Source organism: Vanellus vanellus (assembly GCF_965231255.1).
Source record: "Vanellus vanellus genome assembly, chromosome: 3".
NCBI lineage: Eukaryota > Metazoa > Chordata > Aves > Charadriiformes > Charadriidae > Vanellus > Vanellus vanellus.
Window position 1 is genome coordinate 121073 of NC_138907.1, and position 26198 is coordinate 147270.

The 26198-nt window shown below is 42.8% G+C and overlaps 1 protein-coding gene across 1 annotated transcript in view; it reads right to left on the reverse strand.

The window, feature by feature from the left end:
- MRPS5 (mitochondrial ribosomal protein S5) overlaps positions 1–25600 on the reverse strand; it is a 106559-nt gene extending 80959 nt beyond the window's left edge. Inside the window, exons 1-4 of the mRNA XM_082480911.1 lie at positions 25527–25600; positions 15715–15852; positions 2111–2236; positions 1575–1808 (exon numbers count right to left, since the gene is read on the reverse strand). Of these exons, the coding sequence (XP_082337037.1) occupies positions 1575–1808; positions 2111–2236; positions 15715–15852; positions 25527–25587 (559 nt within the window). The 5' untranslated portion in view covers positions 25588–25600. The remainder of the gene's footprint in view (positions 1–1574; positions 1809–2110; positions 2237–15714; positions 15853–25526) is intronic.
- Between the last annotated feature and the right edge of the window lie 598 nt (positions 25601–26198).

The window sequence follows — 26198 nt, forward strand, 5'->3', positions numbered from 1 at the left end:
TCAGTTGCAAGATTCCAGGACAGGCTGCCCAGTCCGTGGTCACGTCACTGCCTTCCATGGAATATCTGATTTCAAGGTAATAAAATGAAACACAGGGAAGTAAATATAGGAAATCTTTCATTTGTATGCTGCAGTGTTATGCTTATGTTAAAATAGAATGAATTTCTCCTAAAATTGAAGACAACCAAAAAAATACTGGAAGAGGTTGGCAGGCAAGCTCTCCTTAAATTCAAACAGTAAATCTGAGAGAAACAATATATCTCAGACACTACAGCAAAAGAAGCCACAAAATCTATCGGCTACAAGAATGGAAAACCTGGGAAGGGAACAGAGAAGTGGTAGATGGCAACAATGGCATGAATTTGTAAAGCAGCAAGTTATGAAAGTGCCAGCATAAATTCAATCTGCATGGACAAAGGCATTAGATCACAGCAGAAAGGGAGTACTCTCTCTACCTTACGGCTTGATTCAAAGCATGCCTGCATTTGAAGTAACATCCAACAGAACACAACCAGAAGATATTCACAGACAGAACGAAATTAATAAGCAAAGCACCAGGCAGACTGGGGAGCAGAGAGGACTGCGAGAAGATCAGACAACAATATAATTCTGATTCCACGTATGGAATTTCCCATTTATGTTGACTTGCTGCAACATATGTTCCAAGATCCAAGCTTGCCCTGGGAGATGATATTCCTGGACAAAGAGAGCTCCGAAAACATGTACAAGCTTAACTGTTAGAATGACGAGTCCGCAACAAGCCCGAAACAACACTGCCAGAAAACATGAACTGCCTGCCTTAGCTCATCTTACTACCGAAGCCTACAGAAAGACGACAATGAACATAAAAGCATCATTAAGTGCTTCACAAGAAAAAGCTCAGCTGAATATGAGTAACAACTCATTTTCATACTTAATTAGTTGAAAAGGATTAGGCTTCTAAATGTTAAACAGCTATTATAGAGTTTCTGGTGGTCTGAGTAACAGTGTTGTAAACAAAGTTAAGGTCACCTCTCTCCTCTATGTACAGGACCTCTAGTTTCGCTATGATATCGAACTAGGCAGCAAATAAATACATAAAGAACTTCTATCAGCAACATTCAAACTACACCACCCTTAACCATATTTCATTATATGAACTACAAAAAAAAAAAAAAAAAAACAAAAAACAAACCCTGATCCCACAGGATCCTTTAAGAAACTATAAAAAAACATGACTACATTTCACACTCAAGTCAATTGATGTTGAACACAGAACAAGATTTCCATACTTCAAGACTCCTATAACATAATGACACAGTATAATAATAATACAGTATATCATCATACAGTCTATCACGTAATATAAGAGTAATATAATAGTCTAACAGCTATATTAAACTAAGCAGTGATTTAACAAGTTTCACTGGCGTTAACACAACTTGCTCTTTGATTTAGCTTGCCCTGGTTCACGTATGGGCACATAAGAGAAGTATAAAAATTGATTTTCAGTCACAGGAAAGGTCTGGTCACTTTCTCCATGCCCTTTATCACAAAGGCTAAGTAAGACTAAGACAGATACTCAGTTTTCTTACCTCCGTTAGGACCTGGGTCAGGAGGATCCAGAATGACACCTCCCCAACACTTTCCACTCCATCCTCCCTCTCTCTTAACTTTTATTTTTCTTTTCTTCTCCCACGCATCCCTCTGCTGGATAATTTCAGACTGTATTCTCTCTCGTTCTTCCTTTTTTCGCTGGGTAACTGCTTGGAGTCTCCCACTTTGTGTCACAGGAGCATTAAGACCAGGCCAAAGGAAACCAGACCGTCCTTCAAAATAACAAAGAAAAATTACACTTTATGCCAAATTAGGACTGAAACCCTGCACAGAGGAAAAATGCCATAAAATGGAAGGTTCTCAGACATTTCAAGCGCGTTTTACGATACAGAATTTATATTTAAAACCCAAGAATAACATTAAACTGTGTCAGGATTTTTTTTTAAAAGACAAAAATAACTCAAGCAGTTCTGACACCACAGAAATTAAACGAAATTCGACAACTTATTAAATCAAGAGACACTATACACAAAGAGGTCAAGACATGTCTTAAGCCCTTTATTTGTGAATCTACCTTCACCAATCTCCTGGCCTTTATTGAGATTCTTCCTTAGCTTTTTCTTCCTTCTCTTTCCTCTTCCTTTCTTTACTCCCACGCCAGTCTCTGCCAAAGCTCCTTTCCATAGCTCATCAGCTGTCACTGAAATAAAAAAGCTTTCATAAGTAATGTACAAGTACAGCTTATATTGGAAACTGAAGCGGAACAAAAAAAAAAACCACCCTTGAAACATTAACCCTCGCTTGATCTTTGCTGGGATTTACGCTGTAGGATTAGCGCCTCTCTAAGAACGTGATTTCCTACTAAGTGTGTCTGTACCTAGTGCAGAGGCACGCCGCGGCCCCCGATGGCTGCAGTCAGCCAGGCGCACAGCCAGGCGCCTGGGTTTTAAAAGAATTGTCGAAATCGATTTAAAGGCAAACAATCCGAGCCAGTAACCAGTAAGGTATTAATTCCCAGGTCGCTAATTCAGCAGTAACTCAGAGCAGCAATACCTGTAAGCACTTATCCAAGGACAAATATCACAACTTGGATCACTCCTAAAAATATCCAAGGCTTAGCCTGCTTTAAAAAGCCACAAAACACAAGAATTTACCCAAAACCATAAATCTGCAGCTGTTCTTGTGTTGCGACAAAATGCAAGGTCCCCCTTATTGCCTGTATAAAAGCAAAGGAACGGAAGGAAGGAGGAACAAAAGACACTTTAAACAGCCTCTGACAGAGCTCGGGCTCTGGTCGGGCCCCTGGCTCAGCGGCCGTGCCCAGGACACCCAGCGTCTTAAGATTTTTCACCCGACATATGCGGGCGCGACTTAGGAAGCATGCATTTAGTAGTTAAATTCACAGTGAGGAGCAAGAGCTACCCTGGATTTCCAGGGGTACCGCTAAGTGCCTGGGTTATTTTTGTACTGCCGCAGTTTGTATATGGCGTCAAGGTGGCTCTTCCGAAGGTACGCCGCCTGTCTTTCCAGTCAAAAATCCTTTTCAAGGCGGGATGCGTAACTGTGATTCTTTTTTTGAGAAATACAATCCCGAAACACGTAATCAAAGATCAGTATTGGAAAGCAAGCATTCAAGGAAGGACACGCAACAGACAGCACAAGTCCGGGAAGCTATAAAATAGAGCCCCTCAGGATGGGCAAGAGCAGCACGGCCGACAAAGTCACGACTTACCCAAAGCCAAAATATGTAATCCAGGTTTTGTCTGGATTACAGACAAGTGGACACTGTGTATTACGGACAAGTAGAAATGGCCATGGATTGCACCTTACAGCAACACTTATCACACTTCTTATACACTGTGAGGCAAGAACTGTGTTTGCTCCTGGGTAGGTTTTAGTCCCTGTACAAAAAAAAATTCTATCTGAAATTACCCTCTCTTTTCCAGACATTCAAGTGAACCCTAATGTCTAGAGGTTTATGATTAAAAAAAAAAATCCCACAAACAGGAATTGCATCAAAATGGCTTGAAACCAGCGTCTGAACTGTCGCCCACCAAAAAACTTCCTGGCTGATGACAAGAACTGATGCACGTAGCTGTGTGCTAAGTGCAAAACCAAAAATAAATAAAATCTTCAGAACTCACCAAACAGAAAAACTCCATGGCAGACTCAGCATGTTGCTTTCAATGAAAGTCAAACTGTGATAGGCATTAGAGTGTCTACAAGCAGCAAACGTTACCCCACGATAACAGCGCATCGAAGTTCCATATAGAAGAGCAGCGGTGGTAAGTAGGTAATGCGTGACGCAGCTTTTCGTGTTCTCAAGTGAACTACAGGACTGATGCATGAATTAGAAGGTTGACGATCAATCATGTTAAGCTGCTTTGCTTATTCAGAAAACCTTGTGTAACTAGCAATTTCTCTTTTTTTTTTTTTTTTTTTTTTTTTTAACGATAATCCTGCTAGCCTGGAAACACGGATTTACAATAAAGGTATTTACATTTTTCTTTGCAAGGTTATTTTTTAAGCCGGAAGAGTTCCCCGATGGACTGCAGTTCGTGTGGCCTCACAAAGGGTCATCACAGCTACAGAGGAGGCTGCAAAGGGGCAGCAACAAGCAGCCGAGAGACAGGAACGGGGAGCTCTGGAGCTGGTAATACACTCCGAAAAACCCCACCGCTTTGAGCTGGATTCTAAATATCCGTACGATAAGATCACTTAATCCCGACAGAGGAAAGCAGCCAAAGTCACAGAGTGAGGAGATTGTTTTGTACCAAAGGAGACCAGTCAACGCCAAGAGATGAGGGGAGATGAGGTGAGACTGAGTCAAGTTTTGGCCTCCAGCACCGCACAAATTCTGACAAAATTAGAACCAGAGGAAAACATCACGTTTGGTACCAAAGTGCAGTTCATCTAATCAGTCTCTAATTATATCATTATGTGTTTAGAAAGCAGCTGAATTTAATGAAACACATCAGAAGCCTGTGGGCTCCGGAGCTGGGAGTTCTTTATAAGATGGCAGATACCACACTGATCTTAAGACAATGTGACAAGAATGGAATACGGAGGGGACGGGCTGCAGTCAAGAAGATCACAACGGTGGGGACAGGGCTCACGACAGACAGACAACACAGCAAGGAAGGAAATAAAAACGTGACCATAAGAAAGGTCAATCCCACTTGGCAGCAAAGCACCGAGATGATGGGAGAACATGTACCGAGGCGGGAGACAGGTCTCGCAGCCGAGGAAACAGCCTCAACAGAAATGAGCATCACTGTACCGCTTTTCCCATTGCGGCAGTGCTCGGAAATGAAGGCAGGACAGCAGGTATGCAGTCTCTTCGGGATCTGGGGCCTTGCCTTTATTCCACCTTTGTAAAACGGGAGGCTGCGTGCGTTCCTAAAATAGAGCTAAAACAGACCCAGCCGCAAAAGGCACCACACGTTTCCAGCCAGTTCACGGAATCACAGAATGGTCAGGGCTGGAAGGGACCTCTGGAGATCATCTGGTCCAACCCCTGCCTGAGCAGGGTCACCTACAGCAGGCTGCACAGAACAGTTACTGAAAAGCATATAGCTGCTAACTGAAGAAAAAAAAAAAAAAGAGGGAAAAAAAAAAAAGATAATGTGTCATATATAAGATTTTACTTCATGGCCTAGGAAAAGATCCACTACTGAATTTTGCTGAAAGCTAACAACCGCCAACAGTAAGCTTGTATGACAGCACACCATTCTGCCTAATCTACGTAAAAGATGTTTATAATAGGATTTGGGTTTGTGTCTTTTTATACTATCCCTGAATTTCAGGAACCAGACAGCCCTAGTGCTCACTTCAGACCAATATTAGAACAAATATCAGACCACACAGTAACTCACAAGTATTACCAAAAAGACTTGCTGTAAACTGTATCAGAAAACAGTATCCTAGGTCCTGATAAACCGAGATTAAAAGCAGATTTCTTTGCCTCCTGCAAGATGAGTTCCCAGCTTGCTTAGAATATAAACTACAGTGAAAGACAAATAGCAGGAAGTTGGCAAACTGAGGGGAGTAAAAGGAGAAGAAAGGCTCAACTTTGTAAAACAGCAAAGTAGGCTCACCTCTTCCACTTACAACTCATTTTTCCTTAGTTTTTTGGATGACAAATGGTCTTGCGGCAGCACAGCAGCAGAGATTCAAAGGCATTAGTATTAATGACATAAAAGAAGATTAACGAACATGTTCTAAAAAACATGCTTCTTTCAATATACTGTTGCCCACTAATGCCATTACACCTATGTACCTGTATTACCTTAAGGAACTTGGTAAGGTCTTTTCCATCGCTAACATTATCTTCCAGTTTCAGCCTGGAATACATACTTTTAGTAGCAGATGATTTCTAAAAAGGTACAATATTTCAACCACTTTCCTTCTCCAGACAACAATGGTTTTGGCACTGGCTCCAAACAAAACCAGAGTTTGGAAAAAACACTTCAGAGACACTTTGCATCTGCAAAGGGAATGTGCCGCTTACGTATTCCATTACAAATTGCGTGATAAATTGCAGAGTCTGAACTCAGCTGATTAATGACCACAAGAAGACATTTTTACACGGAGGCAGGTCAAGGGCTCAACAATCAACTTCTCCAGGAACCAAGCCTCACAAACCTCACAAAGCCTAGAGGTATAAATTAAAAAAATTCCGTGTCCCAAATCACCGAAGGTCGCGAGGTTTTTCTAAGGAAGCATCCCTGCACCCTCATCCAATTCTTACTTTCTTCCCATAGCATCTGCTGCTGTTGGAGGCAGGATGCTCAGTTAGATGGACACTCAGTGTGACGAGACAAGGTTTTTCTCACGTTCTAGAAGTTCATTTTTAACTTACTCCTCTAAGACACTACTGTAAGGTATAGTTTTCATATTCAGTATCTGTTTGTTTTAGAGGACATTTCTTAAAAAAACCCAATATGGACTCCATATGTTCTTCGAACACATGTTCCTATCACCTCACCACAACTAGAAGCTCTGAGGACTGATTAAGAATAGGCCAAGCAGTAAACAGGTATGAAAAGCCACGCTGGGACTGCCCTCAGGGCTGGCCTCTAGGCATAGCTGAAATAGGATGAGAACAGAGAAAACATTATGTCGCTTATTCGTACAACTTCACCCCTTAAAGGTTCCAGTTGTAGAGCAAGATGCGACTGACTTGATCCAACCTACACCATTCTACGATTGTATAAGATCCGTGCCCACTCTTCTGTTCTCCGACACATTTGTACTTTCACAAGTCTATTGTTATGGCTAACGTTTTAAGGATGTGCATCTGTATATCAGACTGTACACGCGACTGTAGATCAGACAGCGAGAAGTCTGTTCGTGTCCCAGACAGCTTATAAGCAAATTCTACCAAAAATTGCATTTCACTATTTGTTCTGAACAGGCAAAGCCTCGCGAGAGGTCGTTCTGTTGGTATTTATGAACAATTAGTATTAAGTCATCCTTCTCAAGCAGGATGTGCTGAGAATCCAGAAAGACAACGAAGTTAATCGTTTTACCACTTCGATTTTATCGCTAGTATCTACTACTGGTATTAAGGAGAACACAGTAATCCACTCACTTTTAAATTACAGAAGTTCTCAGTGACAACTCAACTGCCAATAAATTGGTATCCCGTCAAATAAGAATTTCTAACATGGCACAGACATGACGACACTAAATCATTAAGCAGTCTCATCACTGAGGTACAGGCAGAGCTGGATTATTCCAATTAAATTGGGTTTTATGATGTCTCCAAGTAAGACAACTGCAACCCTGTCTCCTCAGAGCTAAGTACAGTAATCTACAGGAGCTCCAAACATTAGGCTTTCCTTGTAAAATGACAGCTTTCTTCAGAAGCATGGAAAGCCCAACAGCAGTTAATTTTTTCTGTAACAGAACTGGGAAGACTTTCTGAGCCACCACACGTAAGTGGAAAAAAAATTCCTTCCTTTCCATGTTAGGGAAGCAAAGAATAAAAAACAGTGCCTTCGCTCTCCAAATTTCACAGCCACGGTGAGAACAGCAGCCTGAACCTGGGTCTATAATAAAAACTTTAATACTCAGGTTAACCACTGGTCTGACCGCCTCAGCAAGACTTCCAGTGGCAACATGTGCTAGAAGAGCATTTCAATCTCAAATTCCAGGTTCCCTATTAAGGCGTCTATTCCCTAATAAGCTGCATATACAATCATAGAATCATCGAATCCCGGGTTGGAAGGGACCTCAAGGATCATCTGGTCCAACCTTTCTTGGCAAAAGCACGGTGTAGACAAGATGGCCCAGCACCCTGGCCAGCTGAACCTTAAAAGCATCCAATGTTGCGGAATCCACCACTACCAATTATTATTCCAACAGCTGATTGTTCTCAGTGTGAAAAATCTTCCTCTTGCATCCAATCGGAACCTCCCAGGAGTAACATCACCCCTCGTCTTTTCCAGGTCACCCCTGGTAGAAAGGGAGTACAAGTTGCAGCTTACAGAACAAAACTACAGTATGAAAAAATCTAAGCAGAAAACTAACAGTAACTTGTAAAAAGGCTATTCTAAATGCAGATTAGGCCTACAAAGGCAAAAATCACAATGAAGCAGAAACAAAAAAACAACAAGAACCAGTATAAGTTAAACAAACTTCAGATTTTTAATGAACTCACATCCATCAATGAGACTGGCAGAAGACGAGCAACAAAAGTAGCCGGTGTTTTGGGTTTTTTTTACACCTTTGCAAACATATTATGAAATAATACATTGCAAATAATTGAGCATAAAGCTTTTTTCTCCATCAGTCAACAACAAATGATCAGGTATCAAGTGACCCAAAGTTAGGAACAGGGTAAAAGAAACCTTTGCTTTTGACAGAAACTAACACTTAGAATTCTTAATTCATATTAATGCTAAATCTATTTTGATTTAAAAGAAACTTCCTTGATGGAGTCATGACCATCTGCTACTACAAATTTGCCAGCTGCTTTAAAAATACACAGAAAATAATGATTGTAGAGTGACTTGTAAATAGTGTTTGTATTTAGCTATCCACAGCCAGCATGGCTGAATAAACATGTAACATCTTAAACACACCACCTGATGAGACAATTTTGGTATTATGAACTTTGTACAAGAGAAATCTGAACGTCAGGTCAATTATAGCCTACCTCATGCAACTACTCAATTTTGGGATGAAAAGAAAAAACTGGTAGCTCGACCCAGCAGCTGCCTGACGGGAACCCAGGAAGAGTTTGTGAGGGGAGCAAGGTAGATGCAGCTGGCTCAGGACAGGAGAGAGAAGTGAGAGACAGTGACCCTTATGGCCAAAGGAACAGATCCTTTAACTTAATTCAGTAGTTAAGAACTTACCTGGAATCTGGAGACCAAATGCTGCTTGATTTGAAGGTGCAAGGTCCTGCACTGGGGTCAGGGCAGCCGCTGGTACCAATACAGGCTGGGGGATGAAGGGGTGGAGAGCAGCCCTGAGGAGAGGGACTTGGGGGTGTTGGGGGATGAGAAGCTCGACGTGAGCCGGCAATGTGCGCTCACAGCCCAGAAAGCCAACCCCATCCCGGGCTGCATCTCCAGCAGCGTGGCCAGCAGGGCGAGGGAGGGGATACTACCTACTACCACTCCGCTGTGCTCTGGGGAGACCCCGCTGCAGTGCTACCTCCGGCTCGGGGGTCCCAGCATCAGAAGGACATGGACCAGTCGGAGCAGGTCCAGAGAAGGCCACAAAGATGCTGGGAGGGCTGGAGCCCCTCTGCTATGAGAGCAGGCAGAGAGAGTTGGGGTTGTTCAGCCTGGAGAACAGAAGGCTCCGGGGAGACCTTACAGCCCCTTCCAGTGCCTAAAGGAGCTCCAGGAGAGCTGGGAAGGGACTCTTCATCAGGGAGGGGAGTGACAGGACAAGGGGTAATGCTTTTATACTGAAAGAGCGGAGATTTAGACTAGATATAAGGAAGAAATTCTTTTACAATCAGGTTGGCCTTATTTACTGGCCCAGGTTGCCCAGAGAGGTGGTCGATGCCCCATTCCAGGCCAGGTTGGGAAGGGCTTTGAGCAACCCGATCCAGTTGAAGATGCCTCTGCTTACTGCAGCTTGGGGTGGACTAGATGGCCTTAAATGGTCCCTTCCAACCCAAACCATTCTATAATTCTATGACTTCAACCTTGGTCTCCTATTTTCTGCTAGAAAATATGTGTCTCTGTTTTTTTTCCCCACAAATTCCACTTCAAAAAAACCACCCCCCAAAGCCACCCTTCTGTTTCCAGCCAACTCCCTATCAGAATTTAAAAGATCCCCAGGACAGAGGTTGGCACAGAGCAGGCTACACAAACTGTGCAAACAATCTAGGATTTGGCAATGAACAGCAATTTAAGTCACTCAGGTCAGGAAAAGGAACGCTCAACTGTATTGTTAAACCTGGGCCTTACAAAGTCTTACCTTCTCTCTCCGCAGTCTTATAAAACATGTCTAATAACAATATCCTTAACTACAACGCATTTAAGGTAAAGGTGCTAGGCAAAAATGTACACAGAGCAGTTGCCTTGAGAGCAAAATCTACAACTCATTTCAGTGGCTAAATCAAACATGAAGCAAATGACTTAGATGTCACTTATTAACATTTAATTTCAAGTACGATACTTATTAGCGGCTGGAGGTATTCTCACCATTACATGAAATACCTAATTTCACAACAAAAGTGAACCATCCAAACACAAAGACGGAGTCTGATTTTATATCCCTTGATAATCTTCAATTGAACTTGCATACAGTTCAAAAACTGTCAACTCAATCCATACCATCAGTTATTCCTGACAAGTTGTTTCTAATATAGCATTTCCCTGTTAGTTTCAAAAGCGGAAGTCTTTGATTCTAAGAATTACTCAGATTGTTTAACAATGCTTATGGAAGCAATTTAACTCCTTTAGTAGGTTGAATCCTCTCTTCATACTTCAAAAGGGAATATTGTGCAGATGATAACGCAAATGGATTTATTCAGGAGAGAATAAACAGAACAAGAGCATACTAATATTGAATGGATTACCTAAAACACACAAGATTCTAAAGCAGTTGTGTCAAAATCAGTGTTCACCCCAAATGAGAACTACCATTGCAACTTCCTTTATCTCCTTGTCTGCCATCGTAGAAACCTAGAATGGTTTAGGTTGGAAGGGACCTTAAAGATCATCTAGTCCCCCACCGCCCTGGGCAGGGACACCTCCCCCCAGCCCAGGTTGCTCCCAGCCCCGTCCAACCCGGCCTTGGACACCTCCAGGGATGGGGCAGCCACAGCTTCTCGGGGCGACCTGCGCCAGGGGCTCACCGCCCTCAGAGGAAAGAATTTCTTCCTAATCTAAATCTCCCCTCTTCCAGTTTTAAGCCATTCCCCCTTGTCCTATCACTACATGCCCTTGTAAAAAGCCCCTCTCCAGCTTTCTTGTAGGCCCCCTTCAGATACTGGAAGGCTGCTATAAGGTCTCACTGGAGCCTTCTCTTCTCCAGGCTGAACAACCCCAACTCTCCCAGCCTGTCCTCCCAGCAGAGGGGCTCCAGCCCTCTGAGCATCTTCATGGCCTCCTCTGGACCCGCTCCAACAGGTCCATGTCCTTCTGATGTTGGGGGCTCCAGAGCTGGATGCAGTGCTCCAGGTGGGGTCTCATGAGAGCAGAGCAGAGCGGTAGAATCCCCCCCTCGCCCTGCTGGCCACGCTGCTGGGGATGCAGCCCGGGATGGGGTCGGCAGTTCTAACTGCAGAAGTGCAAGAATCCGAACATTGAAAATGTCTGAGAAAGACAAGGACTACTGCAAGACCATAAAGAGGAACCTGAGGCCATGTAAGAGATTTGTACCATGGGACAGATATAAGATGGTTTTAGATGAACTTCACAGACTAAAAATTACAATGCTTCCACTGAAAACTTAAGCTCGCTTCTACTTCTTACTGCTAGCTGGATCTCCACAATAGTGAAACAGGAAAAAACCTCATCTACTAACAAACTTTCTGGCTTGTTTGGTTTTGCTAATACAAGGCTGACGCTCTACCTACTTATTCACAGACGTTTAATAATATCATTAAAAAATGCAAAAGTTCTCATTATGCAGATTGCAGAAAAAAATTCGCTTCAGTGCACATTTGTTGGCAGCAAAAGACGTCTCTATAGTTTAACTGTTATTCCTATAGGATAGCATGGGAAAGTTTTGGGCAACTACCCCCAAACCAGAAAAAAATATATTGCATTATGATAGTACAACAAAACCTCTGGAGCTGGGAAACATTATTCTGAAAAATGCATTCATGCTGCTAACACAGACACAGTGAGTAACTCCACTTACCTGAAAACCTCGAGCACACTTTTGCACTGCACTTGGCATTGGAATTTCACATTTTTAAATCTGGCAATTTAGCACAACATCAGCAGGAAGCTGCAGACGTGGTATTTTCAGGTTAGTCACAATTCAAATCCTGAATAAATCCAGCTACAAGCCCAGTCACTGACAGACTAAAAACTGGTTAGTTAAACAGAGAACCAAAACTGCTGCAAATTATCCTGACAAACATTTGGGAAATTGTATTTTTTTCTTCATAACATCTTATTAAAAAACCATGACCTTAAATAGATGCTGTAGTAAATGTTAGTATCTTTTGAAGGTTGTTTTGTTTATTAAAGCTTTCATTTGCAGCTTTTTCTTTTTTTTTTTTCCCCCAATAATAAGTATTATGGAGCTGGCCGCAGTGTCCCCAGGTGGATATGGAGAACAGAGATTTCAGTAAGGTTTGCAAACCAACCGTCTTTGGCCTGGTTCCTTTCCTCAAAACAAAAACCAGAGGCCAAGTGCCTTCACAGAAGTTACACTGCACAGTAACAAATCAAACCCCAATAAAATAGCCCACCCCATTAAGAATTATTAATTGAGGCGTGTAACATTCAATCCCCTTTTTCTGATTAAAAACACACATGCACACACAGGCATCTGCCTTGTATAAAAGGGGGTGTGTGTGAATTAAAGAGACAGTTGTGTATTTGGAGTTCTTTACATCCTTAATGCTGAAACATCAAAATTCTTCATATGTCACTACTGACTATGACAACTGGTAACTCAGTAATTGTTTATTTGGCGTGTTCAAGAAAAATTCTTTAAAAATTGAAAAAATATGTAATTTTTTCACCCTGATCCTCAAATGAGGCACAGCAGAAAAAAAGAACCATTTTAATCCAAAGAAAACTCACGTGGGACTACAAAAATTTAATAAAAAATGTAATTAAGGAGCAGGCTTTCAGGAACTGATGTGTCCAATAAAGAACACAAACACAGAGATTTATACTGAGTACCATTGCTTCCCGTAAGCAACGCCTCCAGAGACAAAACGCGTTACTCCGAGTATGATTTTATATTGTTGGTCTAAATGATTCTCCCTTGATTGTTACAATCTAGCTCTCTAACCTCTGAAAAATCATCATATTCCCTATTCTGTATTCTAACCTAAGAGCAAACATCACCTAGCAACAGAGAAATTAAGTTCTTCTTCTCCTTTGTTCCCAAGGGTACCTAATGGAATTAATACTGTGAGTAGGAAAGCAGAATTTTTATATAGTCCCAGTACCAAATAAATATTCTCTATTCTCACACACATTCGGATACACAATGGATACTGAGAAAATTACACTTGCTGGTTTGGATGATTGGGGTCAAAGATAACTCCTATGGCTGGGAGACCGTCAAGTCATTTCAGTATTCAGGACACATCTGTCCGCCTGTGCAGCCTTCTGGAATGACAGATATTTCAACCCGATTCTGTGGCTATCAAATGTAAACAGTCTGTATCTCACTTTTTCCTCATCTACAGGTCAGAGGGATACATACTTTTTCCATTAAACATACAGCACTTTTTATCAACGTTTCTCAACAACTGACGCTTAAGCATCTGTTCTGGGTTGGTGGGACTTCCCAGCTTGTGTGCCTGCACGGAGGAGCACGTAAAGGTATGGAGGACAGAAAACAGATCTGCCCCATCCTCTCAGGCGGAACTTGGACTGCAACAGGCACAAGCAAGACATCACCTGCAAACACCAGGTCTACTGAGACATGCTGAAAAAGGAGGCAAGAGTTTTCAGGGGAAGTAATTTATTTTTCAAACACGATCTGAAAAAAACTCAGGCCCTTCCACATCTCTAAATAAGCACGTGAAATTGTTAAGTAAATGGAAACTGAACTGCTTCCCATAGTGGGGAGGATGGAAGGGGGCAAGGAGGAAAGGACAGAAGCTAAGCCTGGAATAACAAGATCATTTGAAATTACTTCATTACCGACTCACTGAAATACGTCACTGCACAAGAATAAACCCCTGTGTATGTTTCTGTTAGAGTTGCAGGAGCAACTGTCTGAGTAAGGATCACAGACTGCAATTCCTCTTATTAAAATGAATTCCTTCTATTTAAATGGGTTAAACTTTTTAATAGTTAAGTTGAAGGTACGGATGGCCCTACTAACAAGAACATATTTTTTAAAGCATGACGGAAGAAAATGAGATAGAAAACCAGTCACCTTTCTCAGTTGCAAAAGAGTGTCATTAGGTTGACATTTCAATTGAAAATTGTTTCACATAAAATGGTCGTGTCTGCATTTTTAATGTTACCACTTCTGCAGCAACTGCACTGCTAGAGGATACGAGTGATTTATACTGTTAATATCTACTTCATTTGAATTTTGAAGATTTTATTTTTCGCTTCTGTAAGAGAAACTGTTCTTAGAATACCTGTACTTTGAAATACAAACCTCCCAGTCTTCCGAATCGGATGGCTACTATCTCTGCTGAATACACAAAGGAGGTACACTTAAGTTCTTCCAAGTCGTTGCATCCTATTAAGCCAACAGGTCTAGGTAGCTCGCCTAAATATACCTTGCTTAAAATTTTAGTCAGTAAAACAATGGGGATGCCATCACAACTAACATTTTTAATTCCGTCAACTAACAAGTCAGCTGCAAAATTCCTGGTAAAAAGAAAAATCTCATCTAGACTTTGTGAACACAAACATAAGAATAATTAAGGAAACATCTAACCTACAAATCGTCATCACATTGCAATCACTTGCAGTGCTGTATTTTAAATTTAAGCTAAACAAAATAACAACAGCGTTCTGCTTTTTACATATTCTTATCTTGTGACTGCTTCGGTGCCTAAGAAGAGAGCTCAAATGGATTTTTTCCTGCAGTTGGCATCCTTACAAAACCTTTACCACGCAGAGCCTCTGGCTCACAGGGCAGCCTTTTGCAGGTCTCGAGACCTCTCCACCCTCAGTTGCTTGAAATCAGTCAATGGTCAAAATTTCCTGGATAAGACAAAGCGCCAGCCAGCATGACTGCTTCAACCCCGTTTCTTTACCAAAGGTAAAGACAACAAATACAGTATTCCCCCACGCAGACGTTGAGAAGAGGGAGAGACCAGTTCTGAAAGCCTAATTTTGCAGAGCTCTTGTATTCTATGGATTATAAACAGCCAAATAATTGACTCTCGAACTGCTGCAGTTATTTCCTCCAGAGATTATGTTCTTACCATTCCTTCCCTTCCCCTACGGGACAGGATAAGGAACCACAAAACAGGTGGAATGGCCCCTCAGATATCTCAGTTCACACTCCCAAGCGTGAATTTAAACAGCCATCGTTTGTCAATTACGTTAGGCATGCGTGTAATTCATTTCAGGACTGGAGGAAAATACCGCAGCTGGCCAGACAATTAGCAGGACATTATCAACAGGTTTTGTTTAACACATCATTGCATTTTTAGTTATTTCATTTTTGAGACAGCACAGCTTGAATGGTATGCCTTGCCCGCAGCTCAAATATTATTTGGAAAACAAACACACAATTTATATTCTCAATAAAGGACTAGGAAACGAAGGGGAAGGTGTCTCCCCCTCCCATCCAATGATGCATATTAGACGGATTCACTGGGACATAAATCAAACCCTTGCTTGCTACTAAAAGATAATAAACTGACCTTGTGCACGCACTTCTGTCAAGCCATAGTTGCAACTACCATCTTAGGAGAGATGTAACTAGAGTAGATACAGAAAGCTACTACACATAGATTTTCATGACTGTATTTTGTAAAAACAAAATTTTCTTTCCTTCTTCTGCTTATTACAGGTAATAATTTTAATCCAACTCGAGACTTACACGAATTGAAGAAACTGCTTTGTCTGCATTGCTGGACTGTCACGTTCCAGGGGGCAGAGATGGAACACCGTGTCTGGAAAGCCCACGCCAGGCTAGAATATGAACTGCAACTCCCTTTCACTGGCACAGAAGCAAACCCTGAGGATGAAGACAGAAAGGTGTTTATATACAGGACATTTTCTTCTTTGAAATAGAATTTCCTGCAAATATACACACCAGAAGAAAAAAACAGTAATATTTACTCATACAGCTTAGTTTCCAAAGGGAATCAGACTTGAACCTTCTGTCCTGAAGAGCAAAGCAAGCTGCAGAAGGGGGGGGGGGGGATTGCAATAGAAAATGCCACAAAGAGAAGAAGGCTAGAGGGATTCTAACATATTGCTGATAGAGTGAGAATATCTGGGAGGGTATAAAGGAGGCAGAGCCAGGCTCGTCTCATTGCTGCGCAGTGACAGGACAAGAGGCAATGGGCAAAAATTTTAAAACACAAAATCCCACCTGAACATAAGAAAACATTACTCTCAACTGAACGTGGTCCTGGGTAATTTACACTAGCTGACCCTGCTCTGAGTAGGGAAGGTGAACAAGATGATCTCCTGAGGCTTCCAACCTCAACTATTCTGTGATTATGCAAATCCACAAACCTGACTTACTCTGGCATCCTGAAAACAGAACGTGCTTCCAGAAGTACCTTTCCCATGGCCCTCCAGATCTGATTATTAAAAGCTAACCAATTACACATGCTCTTATCACCAGAACAGTTTACTTCAATGGTGGTGCATTTTCATAGAATCATAGAATGGTTTGGATTGGAAGGGACCTTAAAGACCATCCAGTCCCCTCCCCTGCCCTGGGCAGGGACACCTCCCACCAGCCCCGGTTGCTCCAAGCCCCGTCCAAGCTGGCCTTGAACACCTCCAGGGATGGGGCATCTACAACTTCCCTGGGCCACCACCTCACCACCCTCACGGTGAAAAATTTTTCCCCAATATCTGATCCAAATCTCCCCTCCTCCACTTTGAAGCCATCACCCCTTGTCCTATCACTACATGCCCTTATAAAAAGCCCCTCTCCACCTTTCTCATAGATATCTTCCATAGATATCTTTCCAGTATCTTTCAGATACTGGAAAGCTGCTATAAGGTCTCACTGGAGCCTTCTCTTCTCCAGGCTGAACAACCCCAACTCTCCCAGCCTGTCCTCCCAGCAGAGGGGCTCCAGCCCTCTGAGCAGCTTCATGGCCTCCTCTGGACCCGCTCCAACAGGTCCATGTCCTTCTGATGTTGGGGGCTCCAGAGCTGGATGCAATATTCCAGATGGGGGTCTCATGAGAGCAGAGCAGAGCGGTAGAATCCCCCCCTCGCCCTGCTGGCCACGCTGCTGGGGATGCAGCCTGGGATGAGGTCGGCGTTCAGGGCTGCCAGTGCACATTGCCAGCTCATGGTGAGCTTCTCATCCACCAACACCCCCAAGTCCTTCTCTTTAGGGCTGCTCTCCATCCAGTCTCTGCCCAACCCCTATTTGTCCTCAGGATTGCCCCCACCCACGTGCCAGACCTTGCATTTGGCCTTATTGAACTTCATGAGGTTTGCACAGCACCACCTCTCAAGCTCGTCCAGGTCCCTCTGGATGGCATCCCTTCCCATTTTCTGCCAGGTGGCTCAGCCAATGCAGAAAGGTTGCTATTCTTTTAGCCAAAAGGAGCACTTTAAAACTGCTAAGGGTCACGTGCTTACCTACAACAACGAAAGCAAGATATACTTTCATTTATTCACCAGCACAGAGAGGTGATTCTTCAGAAGTATGGAATCCGTATTTTTCCTTCTTAGGCAATCAATCAATCAATCCAAACAGCACACACATTCAACACACTAAACAGGGCTATACTGTCTTGAAATCAATTATTCAAAATGTTATTCAGAAAGTGATAATAAAATAAAAAATCTACTTCTTCCTAAACTACATTTACATTCAATCTTTTCAGCTAGATTTTAAAAGCAGAAAATAAGTGTGACTTTTGTTTTCTTCTGTTAGCATCCAGTACCAATAAAACAGCAATCTATTCTTTGAAGCCAGGGCAATAGCTCCTTCTAGGCAAACACCAACCAGTTCAGTTACCTGGTGTAATGCAGCAGGAAGTTCTAGCAAATTGCTCTCAAAGTAGTCTTAAAAAGTAAATTTATCATCATTTATTCCTATGAAAAGTTAAAAGTTGACAAAACCCCTCCATTATGAAAATTTTGTGAAAAACGATGAACTTCCACAAAATAAAAAGCTGCCTAGAAACAAAAAGAAAGTAAAAAATAGGAATAGAAGATTCTTACCTATCTGGTTAAATTGACAGAGAATGCAGAAGACATCACCGAGTCACAGTATAAGGCTCACAGAATGTCCCAGTCACTACTCAAACACTTCCTCTCACTTTGAACTGCTCCAAACTAGCAGTCGCTCCTCATATGAACTACATGGACAACGATAAGTCCAGAAACACATGCAATTTTTGAGCTGTTTGGTGATTTTAATATGCATTTAATGACAAACTGTTAATCTACAAGACTAAATTAACAGTTCATCCGAGAATGCCTCGCATGAAAATTATTGATCTGATTTTTGGAATGGCATGCAACGAAAGAAGTTATTTTTTTAAAAAATAACATCTTGTATCTACAACTAATTCAAAATGGCACTGTGTAGCAGTATTTATAATCTCCCTTGTTGCACCCTTAAATTGCCTACAGCTGGAAATCGCTTCAAAATAACTTGCAAAATCTAATCCCGTCTTCTTCACGCGCTTACAAGTGTTGTCATACCTTGCAACGGCACACTTTTCCCCACTTCACACACTTGCTCTTGGCCTATAAATGATCTTTCCACATACAAAAGCACATCTATTGATAATTTCCTTGAATGCGCTTCTACAAAGACTTAGTAACTCCTAGTTCTTAAAAACTTTTCGAGAAAAACGAGGAAAAATAAATAAATCTGGACATTTATGAGCAGATGCATTGGTTCAGGCTAGCGGCCCAAGTAGGTGGGTATTCTGTCTCCAGCAAGCGCTATAAACTGCCTGGGGAAGAGTAGAAAGTGAGCAAATACATACAATATTGTCCTTCTTTGTATTTTTGCAGTCTCCGACTACTTTCAGCATGGGCGGTTTCCTCAGAACCATGTGGACATCTTGCATCCACAACACTCCTTGGTAAGGAGTTCCGCACATCTACTACTCGCCACATAATGAACCAGATGCTTTCTTGTTTTAATTATTGTTATTTTCAGCCTCTCAAGACATTAGGTCCGTGGCTTACTTGTCAGATTGGAAGAGAAAGTCAGTTCCTATCCACACTCCACATGTGATCTAGCAGACGTCTCTCGTACTTCCCCAGGAAGCCTTTTCCAGGTTGAGAAGTCCCACCCTACTCAGCTGTATCTCTGGTGACCCTTCTCCCTTTCTATCAGTCTTCTCCAGCTGTAACTGAGCCTTTGGGACTGAGAACGTCATCACTTTATATTTATCTACACTGTAATTCATTCACTCTCCAGTCAGTCTTTCTTTTCTACTTTAAGTAACTTAGTACCACCCCCAAAATTGATTACCTTGCTGCCTAACCCCTTTTCCAGTGAGCTTATGAACGTGCTAACCAGTACAGATGTTTACCGAACTCCACTGGTGATCTCCCCCTGACAAGAGAGCTCTAACACTCTGCCCTCCCTTTCAGTGAATTATTTAAACACACCAGGACCTCCTCTCATATCCCACCTCTGCGGAACTTCTTGGTGAGGGACTCTGCTGAAAGTCATTTGGAAATCGCGCATGCAGTGCATTAACTGGATCACCATTATCCTACTGAGTCTCTCAGAAAAACCAACAAACACACTCAAGCTCTAAAGATTTGCAGGGCTGAATTTTCCATTACTAAAGGCACGCATAATCTTTTTATCAACATTTATTCTGCAAGCTTTTAAAAAAAAGATTGGTGCCACATTTACCACCTTCCACTCTTCGCATACCAAAGCGATTTCAAAGGGGAGGTTACACAGTCTTACTAGTAATTAATCTTTTTCATCCTGGAGTTCTCTTAAAATTCTTTTGTGAATAGTTTCTGATCCTGCTAATTATCATCCCATAGATTAGTCCCATAACCTCTTTCACAGTTACTTTCATTTCAGAATTGTCCGCTAACTCTCACCACCATCATCACCACCAAGGGGCACCATACGGAAATCTCATTTCTTTTTCCAGTGAATAATGATGCAAAGAATTAAATTAGCTTCCCTGCCTTGCCATCTCCCAGTGCTCCTCTTATATCCCATTTATTATATCCCGTTTGTTAAATTGGCTCAGGACACAACGACAACAGTAAGAAGAACCAAGAGAGAGCGGAATCAGATGAATAACTGCAGCAGAAATAAAATTCGGACAGAATGGCTGGGGTACAGAAGAGGAGTAAAAAAAAAAAAAAAAATCAAATGTCAGAAGAAGAAGCAGCCAAATAAAAACTGGTGTGATAAAAAAAAGGTCAGAAGACCTTCAATTGATCTCAAAAAGTCTGGTGATCCAAGGTTATTTTCAAAAAGTACTACAACATCCAACTATTGCAATTCACACCAGAAGTTGTCAAGCCCAGGGGGAGATCCTGGCTTCACTGGAACCAGTGACAAATCTCATATTTTCTTTAAGGATTCCATATTATTTAAAGTGAGGCCCATTTATACTTTTAAGACCGGCAGAGAGAGAATACTGGTTCCGATACGGCCATCAAAATTATATGCCTAGGAAAGCCCAGGAGCCGTTTCGACCATATTCTGGACACTGGGAGCCGAGACTGTTTTGGTCTCTGAATTGCAGCAGGACAAAAGAGGGAGGAAGAAGACATGGCAAAAAAATACAAAACCAAACCCACATGATTCCCAAAGTCTGAAACCCTGAGTGCTGGTATTTAATTAAGCATACACACACTGCTACCAAGGGAATAGACACTTTGAAAGGAGAGCAAAGAATAAAAATATTTATGGACTGTAACCAGTTTGAAGTGTCACATCTCAACAAAAACCCATTTTGACATGTAAGTATGTAAGTTAATGCACCATATCCTCCATTCCCTATACATCCCCCAGACATCTGTGATGTGACTTTTGTTTAAAATCTAAAATGTTTCTTACAATAAGCTATTCGAAACTGAATCGTTCGTAAAAGCAAGACAGGTCATGAATGCTGGACTGATGTCTTGCCACCAGCAAAAGACATGTCAACAAAGCAGAAAAAAATGCATGCTTACTATATTTAAGTCATGCTCTGCACTAACATAAAAGTAACTCCTCAGTGATACTTACTTCCCTGCTATAAACATTACAATTAAAACCCTGCTCTGACTTTTAAGTGTCATCTTTTGTTGGCTAAATGCAAAATTGTATACAAGTATAAATATAAATATATTCAGCACTGAAAATTTACTTAACAAAACCACTATAAAACCATTTCATTCTTCCCACAAGATGCAACAGAAGAATGAATCTCAAGATGGGTGGAAAAGTAAACCTAATGTGTTAACAGTCTTATTTCTGCAAACTTTAAATCCCCAACTCTCTTCTTTCTAACGCTCACCCTAGTTCACACACAAGTCTACGACTTTACCGTACCCACTTCATTATAGCCTTCCTAACCTTTATTTCAGTTACGCACTGGTCTAACACGCCGCCTTTAGGAGGTTTACGCACAGGGTGCAGCATCTGTGACCACACACAATGCCCCAAATGGGCACGTGTTGCCATTTGCTTTCTGTTCCACCTGACTAACACTCAGAGACAGCAGGCATGCTCAACAGCCACATACTTACTTTCCTAGTGAATGCAGTGTTCAGCAAGCCTGGGCACTAATTTTGTATTTTTTTTAAACAACTGGCAACAATTTAGTAAACCCTTCTACTTCCATAATTACTTTCCACAGGAATTAAATAAAGAAAACTTCTCACTCAGTTCTGTACCTGAGAGAAAGAAACACTGCATGGAGTTGGTTTCAGCAGTGAGAACTGCACTGTAAAAAAAAAAAAGTATTTAAAAAGATCCATCAAGATGCTTATTGTGTGATTATAATTAGAGCTTTGGAAAAATTGCCCGAGTATAGTTCCAGATATACACATGGGAGGCTTTAGGCTGAAATAATCATGACATTCTCAAAAGAGAATGTACAAGAAAACAGAGATGTTCTGGTTAAATTCCAAATTGTAGTTCTGAAGATATCAAGCACTATTAACTTAGCCTCTAATGGGCAATGAAGTTTTGGGTTTGCATTTTTTTTTGCCTGTTTTTTCTGTTTAACATTTTGCTTGCTGCTTTTTATTCAAATGAAACTGTTATGCACAGAAATAACACATTCATACAATCAATTGGAAGACATTTCAGAATCATTACTTTTTTTTTTTTATATAGTCTCAGAAGTGCTCCAGAAAGGCTCACATAGAAATGAAATCTTTGCACTGATACGAACTGCTTTTTAAAAAACCCTCTAGCTACCTCGGAAAAATTGTATGCGAAGAACTTAATTTCTCAAGCTAAAAGCCACGCATTTAAAATGCACATTAAAATGTATGCGGAAAGGGTCGTTATCTACCTGGTCTAAGCTTGGAACACCAAGGTAATCAAATCAGAAGAGAGTTAGAGGGTTCACACCTCAAAAGACACAGATTATTTTGATAAATTATTTAGTAGCAGTTGAGGACTTTTAATTTTCCTGGTCTACTTGCAAGAAATGTTGGGATTCTTTTAGGATACACTCTGTGCCTAAACAGTGAAAATGTTTCCCTTCACCAAGGAAACACCAGTGGCCTGCTTTTAAACCTCCCTGAACGCTCAGGCTTTAATTACCATTGGCTACAGAATGGGCATCACTTCATTACAGACTGCCCCGAGGAAGAAAAGAAACCAGAAATTCATTAACTGCTCAGAGTTGGGACTTTTAGGAGCGGAGGCAAGGAAGTTTTTAGAAGGCTTCAGAAGCTAAAAAAAGCTAGAGAACTTTAATTTGCCTTTGAAGGTGGGGGAGAAAGAAGGGACATCCTCTGCTGAAAGCAAAAAATATGCCCAGCTTCCAGCTGTTCTAATATCAAGCTTGAACACTCTTTTCCCAATGTTTCTTCCCATCTCACTTGCCAGCTTTCCCTGGAGAACACACAGGTGTTAATGACTTAAGGTCATTATGACTTTTGCCTCGAACTTAAGTGCATACAAGCTGCCTAAGCTTGTATGAAGGATTCTGAGACAGGTTCACCAAGATTTATCAGCAGGGCGCAGACCTGATGGCATACGGCAACTCTAACGATCAAAGTCACTTTGGAGGAAAAGAGAAAACAAAAGGAAATAGAAAGATACGTGTCCCAAGGCAGTCTGCAGTGCTGCAGATGATTTCCCCCCAGAAGAATTTCCCACAGTACGTATATACTTTTCATCAGGACCCTGGTAGACTCCTCGCTGGATACTTGCAGGCTGGTTGGCACTATGAAGACACGTCATGGCATCCCCTAACGAATCCAAAACCTACAACCCGGAGGAAAGCAAAGGGAAGAAAAGTTTTTCCTGCTCCTGCAAGTTGCTACCCAGGAGAACACCCCAAACAATACTGGGATTCACAGCTGCAAGGTCACAAGGACAACAGCATGAGAACAAGGGGGAAATAACTGCCCCAAAGGCTCTGCAACAATGCCAGCGCAGCTTGGGTGAAAGGGGACAGAGCTGCTGAAAGGCAGGCAGCAAAGCTGCGAACAGAGGGCACCAAAAGGCTAAGGTACCCGTGGCACTGCTATAACTACACCTATACCACCTTAAGGTTGCGTCAAAACCTCAGTAGTATTCACTGCTTAAAAACCACTGCATAATGAAAAGACTTTAATGTTCTCTTACGAGAAGCGTGCAGGTCAAAAAAACCCAACCACTATATAAAAATTATAATTCAGAAAATGCCACCCAGAAGTAGTTTTCAGTTGTACAGTATTATTTCTCATATATCAAACAACAATTTTCCCAGTTTTCTAACCACAATTTTTGAAGGACAGATCCAAAGTCAACTCTGATCCTTAGTGGAAAAAAATATACATGTTCTCCCCTTCTCCTGAGTATACCTTAACCTCTACAGGGAAAAATAATACATTTGAGTTTTGAAAAGTGACTGCAGAGGATTAAAAAAACAGAAGAAATGGCTACTGAAGAATTACAGAAGTCTAGAAAACAAACTTAGACTCTTATCAATTAAAAATGTCCAGGAAGATAGAAGAGGAGAAAGGTAGAAAGAATGGGAAGGAAACAATATTTGAATTAAAAAGCAAACTGCCTCACTCCATTACCTTAAGGCATTTATTAACTGCCTAAGTTACTCTGATGGGATAGTAGGTATCCAAAGGCACAGCCATCCTGCCCCAAACCCTGTAACAAGTGAGATCTGCATGCCTAAAGATCCTTTACAATTTGAAGTACATGTTTACTGCACATGAAAAAAAAAATAGGGAAACTGCCAAGTAGCAACAACAACAACCACCTTGTCCACTGATGGCAATGCAAGTGGAAAGCTAGTTATTTCACAAGGTATTTAGCACCACTCCTGTCCCAGAGAAGAATAACACATGCAAGAGCAACTAGGCTCACATTACCCAGCAAAATACAGGCTTTACAAAAACAGTGTTTGTTTAGAAAGTCCCATTACCATTGTTTTGATATAAACCAGAACTCATATCTAGCTCTTGTAGGACCCAGAGTGATTGAGTGGAGAGATATTAAAGGTTTTTTCCAGCCAAAACGATTCTATGACAAGAACACACGGCCTCAGGCTGTGCCAGGGGAGGTTTAGGATGGATATTAGGAAAAATTTCTTCACCAAAAGGGTTGTCAAGCATTGGGAAAGGCTGCCCTGGAAAGCAGTGGAGTCGCCATCCCTGGAGGGATTTAAAAGCTGGGTAGATGCGGCGCTGAGGGATGTGGTTTAGAGGTAACTTGGCAGTGCTGGGTTAGCGGTTGGACTCGATCTTAGAGGTCTTTTCCAACCTAAATGATTCTATGATGCCTTGGGCATCCTGGTCTAGTGGGAGGTGTCCCTGCCTATGGCAGGGGGGTTGGAACTCGATCACCTTCAAGGTCCTTTCCAACCTAAACCATCCTATGACTCTAACAGATGAGGGAACGTATGCAACTGCAGTGTGTTCCGACCCACGCACACGCAGCCCAGCTCCCACTTCTGTTGTTTTTGAGCCGCTTCATACCGTCCCACAGGAACCACAGTTAAGTCTCACAGATGGAGCTGAGCCCGACAACCACCGAAGCGCTTTTCCCACACCGGAATTGATACTAAAGAGGGAAAAATCGGTGCAAAGGCTTACAGAACGCAAATACGCATACGTACAGACTCCCGCCTGGGACGACGAGCAGCCGGCTCGGAAGCACGGACGCGCTTTTGATACCATCCCCCTCCCCGCGGTCCCGCCGCCGCCGCCGCCGCCACCCCCGGGCGGGCGGGCGGGCAGGCAGCAGGCCGCGCGCCGCTCCCGCCACTGAGGGCTCTTGACCGCCGTATGCCCCAGACCTACTGAAACGCGGCAGGGAACACTGCAACACCCCCCCCCCCCCGCCCCCTTGCATCCACACACGCGTGTGTATGTGTGTATGTATGTGTGTATGTATATACGCGCGCGCACATTCATCCCCTCACACGGCGGGGAACCGCTCGGGCCCGGCCTGCACCGATCCGCTGCCCGGCGGACGGGCCCGCAAGCCGTAACTCCCCCCCCCCTTCCCTCGGAGGCGCCCCCCGCTGCCGTGCGCTCCCCCATCACCTCGCCACGCCGCCCGGAAGGCACCGAAGGTGCAGGCCCGCCCGATGGCCGCCGCCGCCATACTGGCCCTTCCCCCCGCTGCCGGCCCCGGGCTTAGCTGCCCCGCGCACTGCCTGATGAGAATGCGGGGGCAGCGAGACCGGCGGGGCGGGGGGGGGGACGACGACCTGGGCGGAGCGGCGCAAACCAGCGGCTAACGTTCATCTGGAGAGCTCCCACCGCCCCGGCCCCGCCCGGGGCGCAGCTGCACGGCAAAGCGTCCGACAGGCAGTCGGCGGGACAGGCAGGCGGCGGGACAGGCAGGCGGCGGGACAGCCCCCCGGCAGGGGCCCTTCGCAGGACCCCAACACTCGCCGAGGCGGCGGGGTTGAAAGCGCTCCTAATGAAGGGCAGCAAGTGTCGTCATCACTCTTGATGAGAAACACCCTGGAGCAGAGGGGCACACCTTCAAAACGCTACTAATTTACATGTTTAGCCAACGTGGCAGAAAAGTGAAAATTCTGAGTCTCCTAAGCTGAACTACCATCATTATAACAGTGAAAATCAGGCCCGTAGGTCAGGAAGACCCTATCCCAGGGGAAGACCCTTCCCATGAGCACGTGTAGTAGCTGTAACTCGACTGTGTAATTGTGTGTAAATTAGTAAGCAATCAAATACAGGCAGGAGGTACTA